This window comes from Scyliorhinus canicula, chromosome 18 (assembly GCF_902713615.1).
Source record: "Scyliorhinus canicula chromosome 18, sScyCan1.1, whole genome shotgun sequence".
In the NCBI taxonomy this organism is placed as follows: Eukaryota; Metazoa; Chordata; class Chondrichthyes; order Carcharhiniformes; family Scyliorhinidae; genus Scyliorhinus; species Scyliorhinus canicula.
In genome coordinates, this window is record NC_052163.1 from 86,610,556 (window position 1) to 86,636,793 (window position 26,238).

General features: G+C 44.2%; 1 protein-coding gene across 36 annotated transcripts in view; it reads right to left on the reverse strand.

Moving 5' to 3' along the window:
• LOC119952981 (receptor-type tyrosine-protein phosphatase S-like) overlaps window positions 1–26,238 on the reverse strand; it is a 561,150-nt gene that overhangs the window by 219,773 nt on the left and 315,139 nt on the right. For 15 of the 36 annotated variants that reach the window (XM_038776673.1, XM_038776684.1, XM_038776676.1 and 12 more), the window contains 4 exons: window positions 22,127–22,312; window positions 21,157–21,165; window positions 14,097–14,114; window positions 4,436–4,546 (listed from right to left, as the gene is read on the reverse strand). In XM_038776673.1, the coding sequence (XP_038632601.1) occupies window positions 4,436–4,546; window positions 14,097–14,114; window positions 21,157–21,165; window positions 22,127–22,312 (324 nt within the window). The remainder of the gene's footprint in view (window positions 1–4,435; window positions 4,547–14,096; window positions 14,115–21,156; window positions 21,166–22,126; window positions 22,313–26,238) is intronic. The other 21 variants (XM_038776700.1, XM_038776702.1, XM_038776699.1 and 18 more) reach the window with 2 other exon arrangements.

Genomic DNA, 26,238 nt, shown 5'->3' on the forward strand with positions numbered 1-26,238 from the left:
CCGCAGGACTAACGTCTAGCTTATTAAAGCCTAACTTTTGTACAGCAACTCGTCTCGCGTTCGATTGATGGCTCATCACTCCCCAACAGACATTAGTTGACCATCCATCTAAGTGTTCATTTTCCTTGCTTTTTCTCCTGCTAATCTTGACTGTAACCTGCATAATGAGCCTTGGCCTTCACTTCGGTTTCCCCAGTTTAAAAACAAGGAGCGAAAAAAGAACATGGATAAAGGCAGGAGAATGGAACTAAGTGGATACATCTTTAAGAATGAGGCCTGGCACAGGGTTAAAAAGCCTTCACTGTGCTGCCACTGTCAATATCATACATTTTTTTCCCCCTGCCACTGGACATTAAGGCACCAATTTACCGAGTGCTGTTTCATGTCTGTGCATGTGTGCCTGTGCATGTGTATGTCTGCATATGTGCGTGTGTGCATGAGTGGTGTGTGTGTGCGTGTGCGTATGCGTCCTATACAAGATTTCTAAAAATACATAGGTGAATTAGTGCTCCGAAAACCTTGGCTCTGTGGTATTAAATCAGTTTGATAGACTAGTTCCCCTGAAGCAAGATTAAGAGCATTTTTGCTTTCAAAATACTTGCTTCTGTTTTATGGATATGGATCTCTGTCTGTTTCCTGCAACTAAACATTGGCAGAAATGAGCCCCATTGCAGATTTGAAAGGAGTCACGAATGGTAGAGAGCAACCAGACCTCATTTCAGGCAAAGCTGTGCACAGCAATATGGCAATATAGTCTAAACAAATGCCACACCACCTGCTGCCTGCTTTATTGCAAAGAATTTGCAACACCTGAAACACCAAACATCTTGAAGTAGCTTTTCATTTTGCTACCAAGGATTTGGCTCCAGTGAACACTGAGATATTGGAGAATGTCATCTTTTTATAAGAAGGAGAGAAAAAAAAAGAGGGCCGATTGCCATTCTTTCATCCCCCGGGCTGCATCTGGAATTATGCCCAGATGGATGGGATGAAAGTCTTCTTTCTGTCAGCTGTTAAGAAATCCAAAATTTAATGAGAGAATCCTCCTGCTCATGTCTCAACGGAATCGAATTTGCAGCACAGAACTGCTCAGAATTCAGTATCAATTCATTCTGATTGGGCAATTTTATTCAGGGGGGTGACAAAGAATACAAGCTTTAATTGAAATAATTCAGTCCTCCACTCAGAAGCCCCTTCGAATTTGAAGTTGAAGGCAAGGGTTGTTCGCCTCGAGGCACACATAGGATTGCGCATGGAGGGACAGAGTACATGACAGGCAAGAAATGAGCAACATTTCTGGGAGGGGCAGTGACAGAGCTCCTCAGTTGTGCCATGGTGGAGAGGTGCCGAACGGGGACGGGGAATTTCTCCACAAAAGGCAGGCGAGCCTAAAAGAGAGGCACCTTCAATCATTCCTTGAGCGCCTGCAGACTTTTCTGCACGAGCAGAGATACCCTCCTCAATAACGCAATTTTCATCATAGTTGCAACTTTGGTCTTTAGAGCTACGCACCAGTTTTCTTTCCAATCTGAGACTTTGGTCTTGCAGTTTAAGTTATTGACAATCTAGTCCTTCACGATCATTCTCTTGTATTCATTATTCTACAACTGAACCCGTCAAATAATTTCCCACCTGGTCTCTTGTCACCTGTTCCCAGCCTAAGATATTTTTGGATGTCCCGTCTATTTTAGTTATGAGAAAATAAGCCTCCTGAGGCTGCAAAGAAGCCATGGGGATGTATTCATTTTACCTAGATTTGTCTTGTATCAGGGACTGATAAGCCACATGCAGGTTCTTTAAAGAGTTCTCTGCCATGGGTAAGTTCATAGGATACCAACCACAGGAATCGCTAATGGGTCTCAATTCTTTCCTTGTCACCCCTGGAGATGCCTACAGTTTGAATCGCACAGTACAATGCTGCTGTATTGCTGCCGTCTCTGTTAATATGCCGTTCCCCAGCCATCAGAAAACTTTGAATATACACTTGGCATTTAGTTGTGTTTAAAATGACAACGCAAATTAGGCAGAAACACAATTACATGTCCAGGCAGCACACTTCACTTAACAGTCTCTTGAGATAGGTTGGTTATAACATATATCCCAATGACAATGATCAGCAAGGATTCGGAAATGGTTTCAGGAAAAGTTCATTGTTGTAGCGACTTTATAACAGTCTCATTTGGGATCAGCTGAACTGGACCAAGATTTTTTTTAAACCCTAGTGCTATGAGGGGTTCGAGGTCTCTCTGCACTACATGAACATTGTCCAATTTTTAGGAGTCATTTTGCCATCGGCCCTTTCCAGTATCTATTCCTAGGTATTGGCATCATTGGTAGATTCAACAATTCCCAGCTGATAGTTATGTTGTCATGTCTGGATGGAACTAGGTAGACAATTGATAGTTTGAGTTATGACAGAAAGTTTAACCCTGATTTACACAAATTTGTGAAAAGTTATTCAGGGCACAATATTTAATCCTGTTCCATTCCTCTGCAATCAATAATCACTGGATCAAAGTCCAAAGTTACATAAATGTGTTGTAAATTATTTTAAATAGTTGAGGACCAACAATATTTTTAGATGGTTTGGAAAATCCACTGGCCTGATCTTCCATTCCAGCTTTTTGAGGGAAGAGTTGTCAGCCATTTTGTGCTTTTATGCAATGCCCCTTAAATGTTTTTGTGACACATTACTCGAGAATTTTTTGAAATGTAAATTTTCTGGAAAATACAAAAGAACACTAAATAACTAAATAGCTGTTAAATTTGAAGTTACGGCATTCTGAAAATGAATCAATGATTATCTATTAATGGTTTTCAGTGAGAGGAGTTACTATTCCATGGGCTGGGTTTCCAATTGGATGGGACCAGGCTGAGGTAACTACAGACTCAGGTAAAATAAATGGGAATTAGTTATTCCAAACTAATGCACACTTTACAAAATGGAATTCCCTCTTTGGACCAAAGAGTTGGGAATGGACAGAGATCCAGTGAGATCTGGGACCTTTTAATATCTGTTCTTGTACATTAACTCTCATGAATTGAGCTCAAGCAAATTCTGTAATAACAAGTTGCATAAAAAGCTGAATTCCCTCCTTCCCTCACTAGCTGCAGTTTGTAGCCTATATTCAGGTAGAACAGGGGCGCATATCACATGATTTGAAGAGGATTTGAAACGTTTTGGCCCATAGACTGAGTGATCAGCAGTTAATTCAACTAAAATGAATGGTACAATGCTGCAGTCAGATTCGCTGCAACAGTGTACTCCCATGATGCCAGTTGGCCCTTTTGTTAGGTGCATCAAGTGGATCCCAACACGCCTGTCACTAAATTGGGCACTGCTGTGATGAAAGAACACTTTTTAATGTCTCTTCCTGCCTTTATATCTCTCAATCTAGTAGCTACTGGATTCTGGCCAAAATAAATGCTGGCACTTGGGTGTGTTTATTGATGGATATTGAATGTCCATCATCAACAGTGGGTAAAAGGGGAATGTCACATGACCATTTCCTTCCAATATCATGAATAAGCTTAATTTTTTAATCAAACAGAACTAGGATAGTGGCATCACAAGTATGACATCGCCCATAGGTTTGCTGCACAACTTGGGTGACCGAAAATGACCACTAGATTAGCCATTCTGCTGAGTTTAACAAAGAGCTCTTCATTTTTGATTCCCTTTGTTTTAGACCTCCACTATTTTGTTTGAAATTATCTCCTGCTGTTTGGGTTGACGGTGGTGGCACAGTGGTCAGTACTGCTGTCTCACAGGGCCAGGGACCCAGGTTCGATTCCAGCCTTGGATGACTGCCTTGTGTGGAGTTTGCACATTCTCTCCGTGTGTGAGTGGGTTTCCTCCGGGTGCTCCAGTTTCAAATATGTGCAGGCTTAGGTGGATTAGCGATGCTAAAATTGGCCCTGAGTGACCGAAAGGTTAGGTGGAGTTATGGGGATAGGGCGATAAGGCTCTCCTGTTGTGGAGTTCAGCTGAACCCATAGTGTCTTCTGGTGAGCAAGATTGGGGATGGGATGGGGGCCTCTGGAGTTGGCGTCCAACTCACAGAGTGACGCTATTCAGGCGTGTTGACATCCGTGCTTGATTCACCAACCTTACTGAGCACGGTTCTCTGTCAGGAGAGCAACCGTGAAAAAGAAACCGTGGTATATTAAACTGTTTGGTGTTTTTTATTATTGAAGAAGGAAATCAAAAATAGGCAAATTTAACCTGACATCATGGCTGCAAAATTCCTCCCAGGAAATCTGATGAGTTTTCCCAGGAGTTTTAATGTCCGAATCCAACTTAACTGGAATATACGCCCCTGTGCTGAACTGCCTTAATGGAAAACAAACACTCCGGAAATAGAAGGCCACAGAAATCGTGCGAGAGGCCCAGCACCCTTCGAGAGAGGGTGTTGAGTAATCAGCCGCTCCCTACCTCTCACGTAAAGATTAGCAGGAGGAGAATACCGCACTCCGGCGTTGTTCGATGCCACACACTCGTACTTCCCTTGGTCAGTTTCTTCGCTGTTCTCAATCTGCAAGGCACCTGTCAGGAGACAAACGGCAGCGGGGGGAATTAAAATCCCAGGAACTCTCACACACGGCAAGCAGAAATGGCTGCATTTCCCCAGTGACCTTCCCCTCAATCCCCTGTTCGGATTGCCAACCCTGATCTGTCACCAGCCATGAGACCTGTTCACCCAAGTGCAAGGCACCACTCACTGGGTAAACAGCAGGAAAGGTTGGGACAAGATCGATTCCTTAATCAGGGATCTCTTCAAGAGTACCAGGGGACCTCTTTTCAATTGTGGGTTTTCATAGGAGCTTCCTCCTCCCCACCCCAGGACACTCTGAAGACTCTGTCAACTGTCTGAGACAGTGAATGCCAGTCACCACTGCTGCAAAACATAATGGTGCCCACATACAAGTCAAACAGATCTAAAATATGTGCAACCTAGTCAGCTCTGGTGATCCAGTGAAAAGGTCGGAAATGATTCTGCTTGAAATCAATGCACTTTAACCTCACTCCAACTCCCAACGCCATTCCAACAGTTAGCAATTACTGACAGTTTGGAAAAGAAGATTTGGATTTATGTTTCTATCGTGTGAAGTGTGATCACCACTGAACAATCTGCCGTGCCATTCTCAGCAGGACACAGTTACGAATACAGTGTACAGTCAATTTAACATGGACCAGCCAGGATTATAATGCACAGATTGGCTCGGTGCTCCAGAACGGAACAGAAAACACCCTGCGACTGCACTCGCATTAGGAGATGTAAAGTTGAATAAGTAGTGCGGGCATTTTGTAGGGTACCCCACTCATACCTTGGAAGAGCAGGAACCTTAGGCCTCATCTCAAAGCAACTCCAGTTCTGTCAACCCTCACTTCTTCCTCAGTGGCAGAGGACAACCCTCTAAAAAGAGGAGGCATTGTCTACTAACGTGGGCATATTCTCAGTCCCATTTTAACCCAACTGTAATGACTGACTGCAAATTCTGCCAATCACACTGCCACAATCTCTCGACAGTTATTAAATCCTGGGGGAGACAGGGGGTGAAGGGACTAGAATATCAAATGGACATGTCACCAGAAAGAGAAATATGGGCACTGAATGCAGATTAGACTGAAGACTGTTTAGATTTGTACCTCAAACACTCCAATTAAATGGGAAATTTGTTTGGGATCTGCATTTGACATAAAATCGCCCGATGCAGAAGATCAAAATGGGTTATATACACCTACAAAGCTAACCAAATAAAATTTTCTAGTCAGGATGAGGTATTAGATCTCTGCTCCAAGCCCTGTCATTTCTGATTGAAATTTTAGTCCTTCACATGGACACTCCCTTACACAGCCCATTGTAGCCTTGGCAGCAGCAGCTATGAACCCTGGCCCCACACACTCAGAGATATTTCATGTCAAGCTGGTTTATTGCCTTGGGCTACTCTCTTGTGATTTATACAAATGCCACTGTAAAGGGCATCTTACGTCTGAGGTCATCGGATTCATTCCTTAATGAGGGCCTTAACGTTGCTGATTGTCTGGATTCCAACTCTGAAACAGTATCATTTATTATTCAGATTAGGTTCCCAAAATGAAAAATAGTGGACACAGTTTTTTTTTAGAAGCCTCTCAATGAGAAACTCTCCCGATAGTATTCATCTCTTCTCTTCCCAAAGTGACGTTGGTTGACGGATCACCAGTTGTTGGGCCACATCGTTTATCCAAACGGACATCTTTCATGACTGAGGCCTTGTGACTAGAATATTCAATCAAGCCTGGGCTTCACAGTCAAACCCAACCTGTCCTCACTTGGTGCCCATCTCTGCAAAGCTCCCGGTCAGCTTTCTGGAATGGAACTCGAGTTGCCCCTCCCTCCCTATCCCTATCCCTCCCCAGGGACGTCGTGAATAATAGAAAAACTAGGAGCAGGGGTAGGCCATCTGGCCCTTTGAGCCTGCTCCGCCATTCAATGAGATCATGGCTGATCTTTTGAGGACTCAGATCCACTTTCCCGCCCGAACACCATAACCCTGTATTCCTTTAATCTTCAAATTACTATCTATTTTATCTTGAAAACATTCAATGAAGGAGCCTCAACTGCTTCACTGGGCAGGGAATTCCATAGATTCACAACCCTTTGGGTGAAGAAGTTCCTCCTGAGCTCAGTCCTAAATCTACTTCCCTTTATTTTGAGGCTATGCCCCCTAGTTCTGCTTTCACCCGCCAGTGGAAACAACTTCCCGCATCTATCCTATCTATTCCCTTCATAATTTTATATCTTTCTATAAGTTCCCCCCACAGCCTTCTAAATTCCAACTAATACAGTCCTGATCTACTCAACCTCTCCTCATAATCCAACCCCTTCAGCTCTGGGATTAACCTAGTGAATCTCCTCTGCACAGCCTCCAATGCCAGTACATCCTTTCTCAGGTAAAGAGACCAAAACTGAACACAATACTCCAGGTGTGGTCTCACCAACACCTTATACAGTTGCATCATAACCTCCCTAGTCTTAAACTCCATCCCTCTAGCAATGAAGGACAAAAATCCATTTGCCTTCTTAATCACCTGTTGCACCTGTAAACCAACATTTTGTGACTCATGCACTAGGACACCCAGGCCCCTCTGCACAGCAGCATGTTTTAATATTTTATCATTTAGATAACAATCCCTTTGTTGTTATTGCGACCAAAATAGATAACCTCATATTTGTCAACATTGTATTCCATCTGCCAGACCCTAGCCCATTCACTTAAACTATCCAAATCCCTCTGCAGACTTCCAGTATCCTCTGCACTTTGTGCTTTACCACTCATCTTAGTGTTGTCTGCAAACTTAGACATATTGGACTTTCTCCCCAACTCCAAATCATCTACATAAATTGTGAACAATTGTGGGCCCAACACTGATCCCTGAGGGACACCACTAGCTACTGATTGCCACCAGAGAAACACCCATTAATCCCCACGCTTTGCTTTCTATTAATTAACCAATCCTCTATCCATGCTACTACTTTACTCTTAATGCCATGCATCTTTATCTTATGCAGCAACCTCTTGTGTGGCACCTTGTCAAAACCTTTCTGGAAATCCACATATACCACATCCATTGGCTCCCCATTATCTACTGCACTGGTAATGACCTCAGAAAATTCCACTAAATTAGTTAGGCACGGCCTGCCCTTTATGAACCCATGCTGCGTCTGTCCAATGGGACAATTTCCATCCAGATGCCTCACTGTTTCTTGCTTGATGATAGATTCCAGCATCTTCCCTACTACCGAAGTTAAGCTGACTGGTTTATAATTACCCGCTTTCTGCCTACCTCCTTTTTTAAACAGTGGTGTCACGTTTGCTATTTTCCAAACCGCCGGGACCACCCCAGAGTCTAGTGAATTTTGGTAAATTAGCTGTATTCAACACAGCCTGTGAGCTAATTAGAGGCCAGGGCTCAACTCCTGCCTAGATCTTGCCAGGTCACCGTCAACCACAAGCACTTGATTAGGAATTCCAGAATGATCACTTTACTGATGGGCTGGGCACCCAAAATCCTGAATCCCACCATAAGTGTCTAACCTCGGAGATGGTGGCCATTATTGTCCACAGGATATTGGCATATTAGTGGGACTTATTCACACAAAGGCCTGAAAATGTGGGGTTGGTGTCATGACATTGTGAGGCAGCATTACGAAGGCTAGAAGAAACATTGCAAACAATTCCTGCATTTTGGGGATTTTCAATGGCTTGCTCCAAACAAACATACTCCCCATCAGAGCCTATCAGGGGGCAGAACTGGTTCATGATATCACAAGAGCATATGCACAAAATGTCCGCATCCAGTCTGTCTCCAGCTAGTGCACTGGAAGCTTAAAACAATGGATGATCAGATACATGCTTATCTGCACAATCCCTTTAACACACTCTGCCCTCATGAAAAGGCCCTACTTGCAGGATGCAACGACACTGTAACTGCTCTCCAAGAAATTGAGAAGAAACCAACAAAACATCACCTGGAACAAGAGGTGGGATTTTTCAAATGGTGGGGTTTCCCGCAACATCACCTGAAAAGTCAACGGGAAATGCAACCCTGCGAATCACGACAGCCCTGAAACTATTTAACAAATGCTCGAAGGAGTATTAGTTGGCTGAGGACGGGACTGCCTCACTTGGGTGGAACTCTGACTGGCTGCCAGTTCTGTCGTCTCAGCACTAACAGCTTCCTCGAAGTAACAGACATTCATTTGAACAAACAAATTCTCAGCTGAGAATTAGAAGCAAATGAGGGGTTAAACCAGAGATAAGAATTCCCGGAAAAGTAAGACCTCGTTGCTTTCGGACATGTCAAGTTTTCTGGGCATGGAAAAAAATCAAGTTCGCCTTGAGGGGATCTGTACTGGGGTTCGCCCGAAGGTGGCAAACATTCATCGACTTCTTCGTGGGAGAGTGAACGTCAGCGGGGGGGGGGGGGGGGGGGGGGGGGGGGATTAGAGTATAATAGGAGGGATAAATAGGCGGGTAGTGTCGGTGGGTATGTGCATTATGGTCTGGTTGAAATGTTGGTTTTTGGTTTTTTGGTTGATGTTTGCATATTTCTGTAATCTGGTCCCAGCACAGACTCCTGAGGCACACCACCAGTCATCAGTTGCCATCCTGAAAAAGACCCCTTTATCCCCACTCTCTGCCTTCTGCCAGTCAGCCAATCCTCTATCGATGCCTGGATCTTACCCTTAACACAATGGGCTCTGAAGTTATTTAACAATCCCCTATGCGGCACCTTGTCAATGGCCTTATGGAAATCTAAATAAATCACGTTGACTGGTTCTCCTTTGTCTAACTTCGTTGATGGCAAGGTGAAGCACAACATATAATTGTGTCTTCATTTTGACTCAACAACAATGAAGCATTCATTAAAAGGGTTTAAAATCCTCTTAAAATACCTATCAAAGTGATCTAATAACACTCCCAAAGTACAACCATTTGATATTCCATGCTTCACTCTGTCAATGAATAGTCAATAGTGTACTTTTATGAAAATGGCAGAAAACTGTTGGGGACGAGAAAATTACCCAATGTTTTTGTCTGTATGCAAACCATCCCCCTGCCCTTCTCTCCCCAAATATCCCTTCCTCCTCCATTTCCCCAACTTTATTTTCTTTGTTTATTTCCTCCGGTGATTTGGACAAGGCAGGAATCTCTTGAACGAAGGAAGAACTTTAGACGCAAACCATAGACCCAACACGCTGTGGGCTCAGTATTGGAAATGTGTCAATATGATTGCAGCAGCAGCTAAGCCAAAGGCTTATGACCCTCTCCTTTGTGAGTCGCAGGGGCAAGGCAAGGAATGATTTGTTGTTTCTGCACAGCACACAGGCATAAGAAATTTACAACAGCTTAATGATGGAGAAACTTCAGAAATTGGCAGCGAGTGCTTTTCAATCAGCATCTGACGGTGCAGTGAATCAAGAGGTCACAGTCCTAACTACGAGCTGCCTTGTGGTATATACAAGGAAAACCCCAAGGCCTTTTACACATATGTGAGAAATATGAGAATGACTAGAGCGAGGGTAGGTCCGATCAAGGACAGTAGCGGGGGATTGCGTATTGAGTCTGAAGAGATAGGAGAAGTCTTGAACAAGTACTTTTCTTCAGTATTTACAAATGAGAGGGGCCATATTGTTGGAGAGGACAGTGTGAAACAGACTGGTAAGCTCAAAGAGATGCTTGTTGGGAAGGAAGATATTTTGGGCATTTTGAAAAACTTGAGGATAGACAAGTACCCCGGGCCTGACGGGATATATCCAAGGATTCTATGGGAAGCAAGAAATGAAATTGCAGAGCCGTTGGCAATGATCTTTTCGTCCTCACTGTCAACAGGGGTGGTACCAGGGGATTCGAGAGTGGCGAATGTCGTGCCCCTGTTCAAAAAAGGGAATAGGGATAACCCTGGGAATTACAGGCCAGTTAGTCTTACTTCGGTGGTAGGCAAAGTAATGGAAAGGGTACTGAGGGATAGGATTTCTGAGCATCTGGAAAGACACTGCTTCATTAGAGATAGTCAGCACAGATTTGTGAGGGATAGATCTTGCTTCACAAGTCTTATTGAATCCATTGAGGAGGTAACCAAGCACGTGGATGAAGGTAAAGCAGCGGATGTAGTGTACATGGATTTTAGTAAGGTATTTGATAAGGTTCCCCATGGTAGGCTCATGCAGAAAGTAAGGAAGCATGAGATAATGATGAATTTGGCCAATTGGATAACGAACTGGCTAACCGATAGAAGTCAGAGAGTGGTGGTGGATGGCAAACATTCAGCCTAGAGCCTAGTTACCAGTGGTGTACCGCAGGGATCAGTTCTGGGTCCTCTGCTGTTTGTGAATTTCATTCATGACTTGGATGAGGGAATTGAAGGGTGGGTCAGTAAATTTGCAGATGATACGGAGATTGGTGGAGTTGTGGATAGTGAGGATAGTGATGTTGTTGGCTGCAAAGAGACACAGATAGGATGCAGAGCTGGGCTGAGAAGTGGCAGATGGAGTTTAACCCTGAAAATTGTGAGGTTGTCCATTTTGGAAGGAAAATATGAATGCGGAATACAGGGTTAATGGTAGGATTCTTGGCAATGTGGAGGTGCTGAGAGATCTTGGGGTCTATGTTCATAGATCTTTAAAAGTTGCCACTCAAGCGGATAGAGCTGTGCAGAAAACTTATGGTGTGCTAGCGTTCATTAGCAGAGGGATTGAATTTAAGAGCCGTGAGGTGATGATGCAGCTGTACAAAACCTTTGCAAGGCCACATTTGGAGTGCAGTTCTGGTCGCCTCATTTTAGGAAGGATGTGGAAGCTTTGGAAAAGGTGCAAAGGAGATTTACCAGGATGTTGCCTGGAATGGCGAGTAGGTCTTATGAGGAAAGGTTGAGGGTGCTAGGCCTTTTCTCACTAGAACGAAGAAGGACGAGGGGTGACTTGATAGAAGTTTATAAGATGATCAGGGGAATAGATAGTTTAGACAGTCAGAGACTTTTTCCTCGGGTGGAACAAACCATTACAAGGGGACATAAATTTAAGGTGAACGGTTGAGGATATAGGGGAGTGTCAGAGGTAGGTTCTTTACACAGAGAGTAGTGGGGGCATGGAATGCACTGCCTGTGGAAGTAGTTGAGTCGGAAACATTAGGGACCTTCAAGTGGTTATTGGATAGGTACAAAGATTACGGTAGAATGCTTGGGTGTAGATTGATTTGTTCTTAATCAAGGACAAAAGTTCGGCACAACATTGTGGGCCGAAGGGCCTGTTCTGTACTGTATTTTCTATGTTCTGTGTTCTAAAGGTCTCGTGAATGCCATAAGTGCATTGCACCAACTCCAGAATCATGTGGATTTCCGAAAAGCAACATAGAGGATCCTGCTACGGTTGTTCCCCACAGGAGGAAGTTCACACTCTCATCAAATAGTGCTGGTGTATAGTCTTGAATTCTAGCTCTAGATAATTCATTGGGTTGTACATAGAACGTACAGTGCAGAAGGAGGCCATTCGGCCCATCAGGTCTGTACCAACCCAGTGAAGACCTCACTTCCACCCTATCCCTGTAACCCAATAACCCCTCCTAACCTTTTTTGGTCACTAAGGGCAATTTATCATGGCCAATCCACCTAACCTGGACTGTGGAAGGAAACCGGGGCACCCGGAGGAAACCCACACAGACACTGGGAGAACGTGCAGACTCCGCACAGACAGTGACCCAGCAGGGAATCGAACCTGGGACCCTGGCGCTGTGAAGCCACAGTGCTATCCACTTGTGCTACCGTGCTGCCGAATCTACTTGTGCTTCAGTGCTGTAGGTTGATAGGTCTCTGCTATCACTGTGGCAGAGGTCAAGAACGAAGGCTGCAGGAGGCAGCAAGAAATTCTCCGGCTGTTGGGATTCCCTTTTCTCGCTGGCAGTGCACCCCCGCCCAAGGGTTTCCCGGCTGCGTGAGGTGGCTTCAGTGGGAAATCCCACTAACAAGCGGCGAGAAGAGAGGATCCTGCTGCAAACAAACGGTGTGCCGTCGAGAAACACGCGGCTGGGGTACCAGAGAATCCAGCCCAGAATCTCCAGACTAGCCAGATTTCAGTGAATTTCATTAATCTGAGGAAATGCAACAAGTTCAGTCCCACCACGGATGCACCGACTCATTCTTTATCTGCGGCCCCCCTCACCTCCCTAACCAAAAGATGCAGACTTGTACTGGGGAACTGTGCCAGGCATGCCATTTACTCTCCACTTCCTAGACATGTGTGAGCTCTTTGATCATGGGGAAGATTATAGCTGAGCCTGGCCCTTGCCCCACATTTACAAACCAGTTCACCTTCCAGCAGTGTCACTGACTCGGGGAATGAAAGCCAGGCAGAAGTACAGAAGCTAAAAATAGCAGGAAGGATTCTCCGGCTGCTTCCGCCTAGCGACCGGAGAATCCCACCAGAGGTCAATGGAAGTCTCCATTGTCCGTGTCTCGCCCGTGGCAGTCTTGCGGAAGAATCCAATCCCGCATCTCAATTGTCGCGGCCCTGACTGAATTCAGGACAAAATTGGAGCATGGGCTATGCAATTGATGTATGGGGAAGGGAGTGAGGAGGAGCCCCCAAATAGCCATTTATAATGAACACATTTGAAGATTAGGCAGTGATGGCTGGATAGACAGGGGTGATTTTGAATAATGCAACAGTGAAATTAGAGCACAACACTGTATCTGCAGACATTAAAACATATTAACATACATATCTAACATTGAATCAATCGACAGTATATGAGTTATTGACATTATAAATAAAGATAGATTCTGCCACCTTGTTAATGTACATAGCCAAGACCTTCAAATCACTGGATTTAGTAAAAAAAAGTCATTTAAAGAACACGCCAAAAACGTTATTTCCTTTTTTTTTAATCAACAAGGTTGCTGGTTACATAGATTATTTCAGCAACGACACTGTCAAGTGATCATGTTTGAATGCCCTGTCTTGATGCAAAGCCACACAGAGCTCTGAAGCACTTCCCTTGAAGCACGAGTCATCTTGTCTTCCGTGAGGGGCTGTCTACAATTTTAAACATTACAGCCACTGTCAAAAACGTTCGGTGAGCTGGTTCTGCGGAGGCCAAAGCCCCCTGTGTAGAGGGCCCTCAATGTAACTGCAATTACACAGCGAGGTCCTCCAAAATGAATAAATTAATTAAATAAATGACACGGCTTAAAAATTAAAAGGAGCGAGAAGCTTTCTGGGGGGTGGGGGGGGGGGGGGGGGGTGGGGGGAGGGGTGGGCAGACACTGAGAGACAAATATGGAGCTGTGACTGACTTTATGACACACAAAGCTACGATATGCTTTCAGCTAAAGCATATCGAATAGAGAGAAATCAAGCTCAATTTCATATGTTTAAAAAAAACCCACAAAGGACGGACTGCGACAAAATACCAGACATAAATTGAAAATAAGGGTTTTTTTTTGTTTAAACAGAAAATGAAACGGTCAGAAAGAAAATGAAAAGGGAAAGAAACCAAAACGAAAAGAAAATCAAAAGAAAAGGTGAAAGCTCACCGACTTCCATCATTCTTACCTCGTATTGGAGTACCACCTGCGAGGATAATTTGAATGCAAATAAGATTAAAAAGAAGAGCCGTTAGTTGAAGAAGACAGGCCGCGGGCTTTTGCAGCAGAAGCAGATTTTAGAAGATAAGATTTCAGACGTATAAACACTTCACTCTTTTTAAACTGCTGGTGGACCCCCAATTAAAGGAAGACTGCCCTATTTCGGGCAGGTGCCACATTTGAGGGGAACGCAGAGCTTCCCGTTTCCATAGCAACGCGGCCCCCAAAGCTCGGTCCGCAGTCGGATGATTGCCCTCAAGACGTTCATGGTAGCTGTTGCCTGGGTGACCCATTTAAGTGGGCAAGGGGTGTAGGGTGCGACACTGCTGGCTGGTGTGAGACACTCCGTTTGGTTTGTACCAGAGGGAATGCACAACAGTTCAAAGAATTGGGAATCGGATGGGATGCTGAATATCGCCCTTTCAATTTACTTAAGCCGTTTACCCCCATCTTTCCAAAAGGCTCATTCATTCTGGAATTCTGTCTGTGCATCAATTACTGGTGCTTGTCTGAGTGAGCATCGTTACTTGTGGCGAGGTGGGGTTGGGAGTGCAGGAAGGGTCAATGTCGCTGAGCATGTATGGGCCTACCGCGAATGGGACATAATTACCAGGAAGGGGGTGGGGGTTGATTGGTGATCCATGTGCTTCTGGTCCAAGGTTACCACCAATGTAACTCAAAAACTAGGCACCAGAGAGTAGATGGGGGCAATCCAGGGCAAATTCCCAAAGTGGACATGTGAGGGAATCGTGAGGTCTCCATTCCAGGATGGAATTCTACGGCCTATCCCACTGGCGGGTTTTCCTGGATTTTTGAACATCTCGCCACACTTTCAGGCCGCACCACTGCCGTCACAAGTGCCGTGCATTTCCACCCGAGATGTGGAAGAAATAAGGCCAGGCCCTGTGTCTTTCTGACAGTCAGCGAAGATGGTCACACTGAACAACTTGTCATGAGCCTTCACTTCTACAACGGGCAGGATTCTCCAGTCTCATCCATGGGTGGACCCATTGCAAGCAAGAATGGGATATTTGGCGTTCCAGCCAAAACTCCATTCACTGTGAGCGACACTGGAGAATCCCAGCCGCGAATGAGGATGGAAGATTTCGGCCCACAAGTCTGATCTATTTGATTTCTTTTGGTTAAATGTCAGCACATTTCCAACACAAGTAACAGTTTCTTGGCTGTTGATTAACCTAGCGGACCTGAAGTTTCACATTGGCATGGGAAAGTCGAGAGATTGGGCATCGTGAGTGACCAATGACGCTAGTGTGGGAAGGAGGGGTATTTGGCCAGGAAGGTCCATGTGATGAAAGCTCGGGGAACACATCCAGAGTCAGTAAATAAGATCATGCCAAAGCTTTTTAAAACTCGGTTCCCGCTTCCCTTTTCTTGTCAGGCTTCCGATAGCCACACATTTTTACATTTGTGCTGGCAGCCTAGACTTGCTGAACTGTTGCTCAGCAAGACATCGACATTGCAATCCCAATTCACAGAATCCTCAGAATCCCTATAGTGCAGAAGGACGCCATTCGGCCCATCGAGTCTGCACCAGCCCTCTGAAAGAGCACCCTACCCAGGGCCTAGCCCTACCCTTGGCCATTAATCATGGCCAAGGCCTGCATTTCTTTGGACTGTGGGAGGAAATCAGAGAATCCGGAGGAAACCCAGGCAGACATTGGGAGAACATGCAAACTCCACACAGTCATGCAGGGCGGAATGGAACCCAGGTCCCTGGTACAGCGAATCAGCAGTGCTAACCACTGTGCTACCATGTTGCCATTCTGGCATCTGTGATTGACAATGCAATCATAGAATTTACAGTGCAGAAGGAGGCCATTCGGCCCATCAAGTCTGCACCAGCTCTTGGAAAGGGCACCCTACTTAAGCCCAAGCCTCCACCCATTCCTCGTAACCTAGTAACCCCACCTAACCTTTTTTGGACACTAAGGGCAATTTATCATGGCCAGTCCACCTAACCTGCACATCTTTGGACTGTGGGAGGAAACCGGAGCACCCGGAGAAAACCCACACAGACACGGGAAAAATATGCAGACTCCGGACAGACAGCGACCCAAGTCGGGGATTGAACCTGGGACCCTGGAGCTGTGAAGCAACTGTTCTAACCACTGTGCTACCGTGCTGCCCTGAATAGCCATCTCTGCTGTAAATGTCAATGATTAAGATTAGATCAATGTGGGTACTGCACCCACATTAATCCCAGGAGTTCAGGTCCAATGTATCAGTTTGGTGTATATTCAAAAAAAGTGAGCTGGGGATACCACCGGTCTTCCTTATCACCACTCCCATCCCCCAATGTGTCATGATCAGGTACCATGCAAAACAATCCGATTAGGCAACTCCGAAATTGCTCCGGTTGGATATTTAAAACATTTTTCAGGAGTCACAACATTTTATTTGACTCCTCTTTGAGAGTGTGGCACAATCTTCCTTTAAAAGGTGACAGGTCCTCTGGCTACCAGCAAAGTGGCACAATTTCAGGCAACATTTTACCACATTCCTACAATCCAGCACATCCAAATGCTTGGAGTCTTGGATACGCAGTTCCAATGGGTGATGGAATTTGTTTGTTCGGCAGCCATTTTGGAAGGTGGATGGATCTATCTCTGCCTACTAATTGGGGCATGAACCACAGCCCCCCTCCCACCCCGGCCACTGCCCACCAGTTTCTCCTTCCTGGCTGACAGGATCCTGTGTCACTGAAGACCAAGATCACCAGTGATCCGTGGTCATCTGACAGACAATAGTGGGGAAGGGATGGAATGTGTTCACAACAACTTTTGCCAAAAATGAGTACCCTAGATATCCCAAAGTATAGCTTTCCTTCAGTAAATGTATTGGCTTCCTCTGCACCTACCCCAATATATTTCTATCTGAAACAATATGACACGGAAATTCTAATCTGAGTTAAAGGTCATCAAGTGTCTAATTTCCAAACACAACACTTCAGAAGGGCAGCCCCTACCAAATTTCTTGGTTCAAAATGCAGCCAAAAGAAATATTGAGGGTAGTTTTTATTTTAAATTAATTTTTATGCTCATCATGGTGAGAAGGCAACAGCATTGGGATAAAGAATAAGTTCTTCTTTCAAGCACCTCAGTAGCAGCACCAAGTGATCCAGTGCCAGATGCTGCACAGTCAGATGCAGAGTAAAGATCTGTCTCCTCTGTCCCCATTTTGTGTCTCAGCCCCAACATCAGAAACGAATACAACCCCCCCCCCCCCCCCCCACCCCCCTCCGGGCTCTGTTCCTTTCCATCTCCGGGTAATCTTCTCTTTCTTTGGAGGTTGGGGCTGTGGTGATTGCAGTTCCAGTCGTTCACCTCATTGGGGAAGTGAATCGAGATAGTGATGACCTCAAAAGGCATCACCTGCCCCCAACCTTGCCGAACACCCACACGTAACATCCAATTCTAAAACTAGCCATTTTATTACTCCAAGCAAGAATGCCAGCTTACTCCTCAAGCAGTGGCACTTTCGAGGCCTCACCAAGGTATTTGGGTCTATTTTAAAGTTCACAAGAATGTCCAGTCAGCAATGGGCCATGTTACCACCAGTAGATTTAGCCCAAGAAAATACCAGTCAAGTACAGAATGTTATATTCTACACTAACATCACTTCCTGCCAGTTCAAGAAAGGAAACACAACAACACCCAACTTCAACATCAAAACAAAATAAATTCAAATGAAATATATAGATAAAGGGGAGACCATCCCTTTCCAAAAGTGTCGGATTTAAAGTTGCTACCAATTTCAGAATGTGCCAAACTGCAGCCTGAAACTGTGTTGAGCTTCTAAAGGGTGTGGGGGTGTTAATCCGTGAGGGTTATTAGGGAACAGTTACGGTTAATAAAGCAGGTTGTTAGGTATTAGGAGAGCACCTATATATGATGGTGTGGGCACTGGAAACTATGATTAATTAAAAGGGAGGGAGGGGTTGGGGAGGAAAGGGCAGTCAGAATATACTTTTAAGAGTGTTTCCATGGTTTATGATCTAACAGAAGCTTTGCATAACGGAAGGAGTTTCACATCCAATGCAACAAGTAGGGCCTGAATGGAAATAACTGGCTGCCTTGCCTCTGACTCCAGGATCAACCAGTCCTCCGTGTTTCTTTGTGAAAGGGTGTTGAACATTTTCATCCCTCTCAGTTCTGACAATTCTCGCAAAACCCCTCCTGCCATTGTCCCCATTAACTGCCCTGCAAAGCGGGTACAGGGTATTACTACACAGCCAGTGAAAGGAAGGAGATTGAATGGGCGGGTGTAGGTCCAGCGCAGTAGGAGGAGGGACAGTGAGAAAAGGGTGGGCGCTGTGTGATAGGAAGGAGAACTACAGGAGAGCACTGGGCATTCGGAGTGGGACACATGTTAACACCTTGAGCAGCAGGAGCGAGAAGGAAAGAATGATGACGAAGAAGTGAAGAGAGGGACAATTTAAATTTTCCTCCTGGCTGCAGATTTAAGGAATACCGTATTATTTAAACCTTATAGTTCAAGCAGGGGCTTCATCAGTGGGTGGTCCCTCAATGGGAATTTTTCATTTCGTTAGTTGGAGACCTGTGTTAAAAATAACCAGGATCACTGTTGATGAATGCTGCCCTCTCACGCTTCAATCGTCAGTTCCTAGTCTTCACAGTGAACCAGTATTTGATGCAAGAGAGGGTGGGATTCCTTAAAGAGTTTATTTTCCTCGCAATATTGGGAAAGGATTTGTTACTTAAAATTCCAAATATATTAGAGTAAAGCAGAATCACACCCTCTTTCAATGGTGAAGGCCAAAACCAAGTCTTTCAGGTTAGGATCTACTCCTGTCTCCTCAGTGCGTGGGTTCTCAGAACATAGTCCTATGTTTCTGGGCAAACAATGTGCCCAGGAGAATTCCTGGCTCACAAAACCCATCCTCAGATGAATATCTTAATGGTCATGTGGCTTCAAATCAGGTCTCCGAGCTGCCCTGCGGCCGGCCAATAAAGTGGGTGGGATTGTGTTTGCGGGTTCTGATTGGTGGGAAGGATGTCAATCTCCTGGTTTCAACCAGTAGAAGGTATAGACTCTCCAGGACACTTCAATTTCTGCAGAAATCACAGACGATACTCGCAGCATGCAAGCACCCCCTGCTTGTTCCGAGATGGTGAGCAGTTATACTGTGAAATTCCGCAGAGGAGAAAATGGTTGCTGGTGGCCGCTAGGAACTGCACTAATGATCGACCTGGGCCTTGTCTGATGTGCCAGGAATTGGATCATAGCGCGCTTCAGGGCCTCAGATGGTGTGAGTGAATGTTGGGCATTCCCCCAACCTCCCTCCCCCCCCCCCCCCCCCCCCCCCCCCCCCCGCCCGCTCGAGTTCGGTTTAGAAAATTCGGTCAATCCTGGTAGTCTGGGCAGTGAGTGAGGCCACATGGGCAGCAGAGTGGAGCAGATCAAGCAGGAATGGTGCAAGCGCCAAGAATGTTTTGTTTTAGAAAAGAGGATACATACCTAAATTGAATCTAGGAATAGAGTAAATGAAAGATAAAACTTACCTGCTTCAAAGCATAAAATGAAAATGGTGGGTGAGGGTGGTGGCGCTGGGTGACTTGCACAACACTGCCACCAGTGTTAGGAGGGCTGTTACTGCGTGGTGGACAGTCACAAAATATTTCCAGTTATTTTGTCACAGAGCATGTCACAGTGATCAGATTTAATATTGGAAATCAAATTAGTACATCTCCTACTAGCACAAAAGGGAGCATCTCCACTACTGTGGACTTGTGAACACAATAATCCCCTGAGGAGGAATACTGACTTAAAATTTTTCATTGGAACGCATGACCCACGCACTAATTTTAATATATCCTAGTTATTAATAATATTGATGGATAGATTTCACTTAATATAAATGCTTATCCCTCTGGCTGATCAGTGATTAATGAGAACTATAAAGTGCGAAGTTCTTACTGATGAATACCTGGTATAATCTCTTGACTTGCTGTATTACAATATATTATAACAGTCACTACACTTCAAGAGTACTCCATTGTTTGTAAAGTGTATATAAGTAATTCATAGAAATATCATGAAGCAGCTTGCAAGCTTTGGGCAGTGCAGTCTCAAGGAGCACATAAGAATCATTCAGTTAATTTCATGATAGCTGTAGACGAGCTTATAATAAGCAAGGCATGTCTGCCAGTTTGGAGCCTGGCTGCCCATTGTTCCACTTTCCAATGAGAGTCACTGGTTAACCATCAAGATTGGGAGAATGGCTGCTTTTTCCTGTCAAGGTGCTACGGCTAACTAAACTGCCCAACTGTACTACCCCAATTCTAGGACCCCAACTGCACCACTCCATTACTAAGACCTGCAACTGCACTACCCCAATACCATGACCCCCAAATACACCACGCCAATTCTAGGACCTCCAACTGCACCACCCCAACTCAAGCAATAATAACCGGAGTGCTCTAGTGCCAATGGTAGGACCAAAATTAAAGTTATCTCATTTATCAGACTGGATCATACCAGAGTCCATCCTGCTCTGTCTTGGCTCATGTGCATTTATCCGCTGGGCATTGGGGCTGTTCGCTTACTTTAGGAAAACAATTTAATACCCTGCGCCAATGGCAACTTAAATAACCAAAATGCTGCCAAAGCAGGGGCAGCAATCTATCAAAGTCGTTAAGGTTGAGCATGGTTGATCCTAAGCCAAGACATGACCACACCAAGGAGAGGTTCTGTATGGGTTAGATGTGGAACTCCGGAAGACTAGAATGGATGCAGAAAACTGGTATAGTTCAAAAGGGTGGAGCATGAAGAATTCTTAAGGGGTTCTGGGTAAAATCTGCTGCTAGGTTATGGGCAGGATTGTCTGATGGGGTTTAAAGCAACAACAGTCTTGTGTAGGTCAGTTGGGTAGGACCAGCGGGTTTTGTTTTTAAATAGTTAGTAAAATGCAAGCATGCATTTTAAGCTTGTTGTGACATTAGTCTGGAGAGGGTTTTGTGAATTAGGCTTCGAAGCCAAATACTTACCAAAAGATTCTTTAAGATTAAGAAACAGAAAAAAAGAAAACATTATAGAAGACATTATTCAGCTGCATATTCATTGTTACGTAACATTAAAAAGCTTTAGACGTAAATGTTTTACTATTAGGTTCAAACACATTAGAAAAACGAGGTTAATTCAATTCAGTTATCTTATTTAAATGATTGTTAGTAGTTATTTATTAATAAAGAGCAACATACATTCACAAAATAGCAAGGATAGAGTGGTTGCTGAGTCAAATTTCAAAACCATGGCAATTGAGGTCCTTGAACCTTTAGGGGAGGTCAATCATGTGAACGATTACCGGTAAATACAGCTGCAGGATGCGAGGTTTAGATTAACATTTTTACGTTAGTTCCTTTTTAAAAATATGTTTTATTTTAAACTTAGTATACAAGTTAAAGAACTCGACCGGGCAGTTTTTTTTCTGTTGTGTACCATGTTCAGTGAAGTTCTTGATACAACTTGTTCACTTTGCCAATGGTTCCACTGGATTAAAATGGCTGCCGCCTCCTCACCTACACACACCACAACCAGCAAGGGCAGCAAAGAAAAAAGCTTTGTAAGAGTTTCCCAGTCCCAAAGATTATTTTCAATTTGACACATTGGTCACAGAATGGAATCCCAAATGGAAAAAAAATAAGAGAGAGAAAAGTAAAACAAGAAGAAAAATAAATATAAGTAAAATAAACAGAGGTTAGAGTCGGCCCAATGAGGAAGAGCACTTCAAAGGATATAATGAAAGGAATTGGAAATACAGTCACAGCAGAGCAGTGTGAGTCAAAGAAAGCTCTATGCACAGGACAGACAGACAGAATGACAAGCTATGAGGACGTCACAATCATCAACAGCAGTAACAGCTAAACAAAGGTCTTTCGGTTTCACGTATTCCTCTAAAGAAGCAGATTAATCATTTTTTGCATCTTTTGGTAATACTTTGTTCTTTCCAGCCCCTACCTGACCGCAACTGTTTGATGCGTGTGCTGGAGCTGGGGTCGACAGGCAGGAAGTCTTTGAACCAGGTGATCTCGGGATCTGGGTTTCCACTGGCTGCACACAGCATGGTAGCCGTGCGGGTGCGCTCCACCACCTTCAGCTGGGGGCCCATGTCAATGTTGGGAAAGCCGGAAGGCAGCTGGTCCTCTGTGAGCAGAAAGCAGGAGGGCGAAGACGATTAGAAAAAACTCGACATTAGGCCTGAATGGTAAAACTGAAAATCGTCATACATTCTACTTTAATTGCATTGAGACCAGATAGACAGAAAGTATAAATTAATGGAGGCATTGTCACTGGTTAGAACTCAGCGTTTTATCTTCCCACATTAATAGTCCTGACACAGTGGCCTCTCAAGATGGTAGCAGCTGGAGATGAGCGGACTGCAAAATCCAGCAAAATTGGCCAATTTACCACCATGACAGAAAACCATACTTGTGTTATGGGAGCAGTGTTTTCTGAACCCTAAAATGTATCAAGGAGTTCAACCAACCTCTCCCTTTAATGGATTGTTGCTTTTGAAGCACACGGCTTGTTCTCCAGGTGTGGTATTATAATTATGGACACGTGGGTTTTTAAACACAAAACAATGTTTATTCCATGAATTCAACTTAACCTTTTTCAATAAACATTGGATCACTCAACACCCCTTACTTCAAAGATAACCCCGAAAATAATACAACACTAAATAATCCCTCACAATGTTCCTTCAAACCTACAAAAGACTTCACCTTTAACAACAGAAACACATCAGGTTAAAGACATTACTATTATGAGTTTAAATCATCCAAATGATTCAGAGATAGTCTTTCATGGCAGAGATCACAGCAGATCCAGCTCACTGCAAACACAGACACCCCCAAGCTCTTTTTCTTAAAACTTGGCTTTCTCCTTTCAAACAGCTCACAGCAAACCAGCCAGGCACTTTTCAGCTGCTCTCTCTCAAACTGAAACTAAAAGCTGAAGTCAGCTCAGCTCCCCCCACCCTCTGACATCACTTCAATAATATGAGCTGCTTCATTTCTTAAAGGTACATTGCTTAAACCATTTCTTAAAGGTACTCTCACATGACACTTGCATTCACAAAACTAATCTCAAATTTCCACCCGTTCCATATACAATGGGTGCAAAGGGAATTTACAATGATGTTCGGTGGGCAGTTTATACATTTTATGATGGACAAGAGAAGGAGAGAACAGCATAACGGCCACATTTTGTTAGCAATTGGCTCGTTATGCTGTAGAATCCTGTACAGATCCACGACACTTGGCTATAATTGTGCAAAATCCAACAGTAAGCTCAGAGATGGAAAAAAATGGTAGGTGGGATTTTCCAGCCCCACACCTGGGCATGTTTCATGTCAGCGGAGGCGGCCGCCTCTGGCCAGCGACGGGGGTTCATTGTCGACGGGTCCTGAAGTTCCCTCAGGCGGGAACGGCCGGAATATTCCAGCCGGTATTTTTAAGGGAGAGTTTACTTTCATTCCTTCAAGTATTCTCTCTTCCACCGCTTCCCTTCCCTGCCCATCCTTTTCTTTTCTAGTTCCACTGGTGCTGTTTAACCTTTAACCTTTCATACCTTCTCTAAGTTACCATTATTCATGTGAGACCCTAGTAAGGCTGCATCAGGAGGGTATTCAACTGTGCGGCCATTGTTACTGAGCCAGGTTCTGTCCTTGTGTGGCATCCGCACACTCATATTTTCCTGAAGGACATTGCTTGACATCGGTCAGCAACAGGCATTCTTCTTACTCAGGTCAATAATAGTGTTCTTTGAGGGATGGGAAAGACAGCATTTCTTGGGGGAAAAATTAATTTTCACTCATTCATGATATATGGGTACTGCTGGCTAGGCCAGCATTCATTGCCCTTCCCCTATTGCCCTCAAGAAGGTGGTGGTGAGCTGCCTTTAACTGCTGCAGTCCATGTGGTGCAGGTACACCCACAGTGCTGTTAGGGAGGGAGTTCCAGGATTTTGACCCAGCGACAGTGAAGAAACGGCGATATATTTGCCAGCCAGGATGGTGGTGACATAATGCTCCTGCTGCCCTTGTCCTTCTGGGTGGTATCTGCCGAGGGTGTTAGAGATGGCAGTGCTGGATAAATCCCAAAACAGAATCCCAAGTATCAGCAACTTGTGGCATATGCAAATTAATGGAAAGCCGGATTCAACATGTGCAAGTTAAAGTATAGAAACAGCGCATGAGATCAATCGGAAGCAAAAAAGGCAAAATGCTGAGATACTCAGTCTGATTCCAAGAATCTGGCGAAAAGTCAACATTCTGCTGATCAAATCCTGGACCAAATTGGCATCCTTCCCTTCCTTCCTGCCGCAACTTAAAATAGCTACATGTTCTCCTTTCCAGTCACAAAACTGCTCTCCACAATGTGCAAAGCCATGAGCCATCCTGAGGTACAAGACATATGTGATACACGGTTACTTCCGTGCTAGCTCTAATCTTTCACATCCAGCTTGAACCAGAGCAGTGAACAGTTTCTGCTTGGTCACCTCTCTCGATCGGGCAAGCTGGCAAGCAGTGAGTTAACAATTGTACAACTTCTCACTGGGAACTGACTTGTGTTTTGGGTTTGATTAATGTCCATTTAAGGTGGTTTCATTTGCAAAGAAGTTGGTAAATCTTTCAAAGAGCTGCCTGACATGCCATCAATTAGAGCAGATCGTAGCAACGCATATTCCTCTCTGCAGACCATACTTAACTTCATAATCCTCTCCTCTGTCACATCGCAGAAATTAGTGCCTGCATGAGAATATGCAAATACCTGATTTGAAATCATTCATGATAGAGCAAGGACTGATTCACTGAGCTGAATGCCCCCAGAAGCAGTTTCAAACCCACATATTTAATTAATGGCCATGTCCCCGAGTGAAAAAATCTACATGAAAATAAAATTACCATTTTCCTGTTTAATTAGACAAGAAATAAGAAGGCGATAATACTGGAGAGAAAGCTATAGAGGCAGAGAAATAACAAAATAGAGAGAAATAGACAGAGATAAATAAATAGAGAAAGAGAAATAAATATATAGAGAAAAAGAAATGAATAGAAATAAAGAGAGCGAAACAGAAATCGAGAGAAAATTAAATAAATAGAGATAAATAACTAGAGAATGCAAAATAGATAGAGAGTAAAAGTGAAATAAATAGAGAGTAAAATAAATTGAGTGAAAGAGAGAGAAATAGAGAGAAAGAAAGAAATTGAGCAAAATAGAGAGGGAGAAATACAGAAAAGAGAAACATCAATTTAAAAATAAATACATTTAGAGTACCCAATTAGTTTTTCCAATTAAGGGGCAATTTAGCGCAGCCAATCTACCTACCCTGCACATCTTTTGGGTTGTGGTGGTGAAACCCATACAGACACGGGGAGAATGTGCAAACTCCTCACGAATAGTAACCCAGGGCCGGGATTCGAACCCGGGTCCTCAGCGCCGTAGGCAGCAATGCTAACCACTGTGCCAACGTGCTGCCCAAGAGAAACATAAATTGAGAGCGAGATATAAATAGAGAGATAAATAAATAGAGATGGAGAAATTAATAGAGGGAAAAATAAATAGTGAGAGCGAAATAGATTGAGAGAAATAGATAGAAAGAGGGGGAGAAATAAATTGAGTATGGAAGAGATAGAAGAATAGAGAGAAATAAATAAATAGACTGAAATAGAGAGAAATAAATAGAGAAAAATACATTGAGAGTGAATTAGAGAGAGCAAAATAGAGAAATAAATAGAGCTGAAATACTTGGAAAGAGAGACCATAACCAGAAGATATAGGAGCAGAATTGAGTCTGCTCCGCCATTCGATCATGGCTGATATAATTTTCATCACCATTCTCCTGTCTTCTCCCCATAACCCCTGATCGCCTTATTAATCAAGAACCTATCTATCACTGTCTTAAAGACACTCGTGACTTGGCCTCCACAGCCTTCTGCGGCGATAAGTTCATAGAATTTACAATGCAGAAGGAAGCCATTCGGCCCATCGAGTCTGCACTGGCCCTTACAAGAGCACCCGACTGGAGCCCACGTATCTACCCTATCCACGTAACCCAGTAACCCA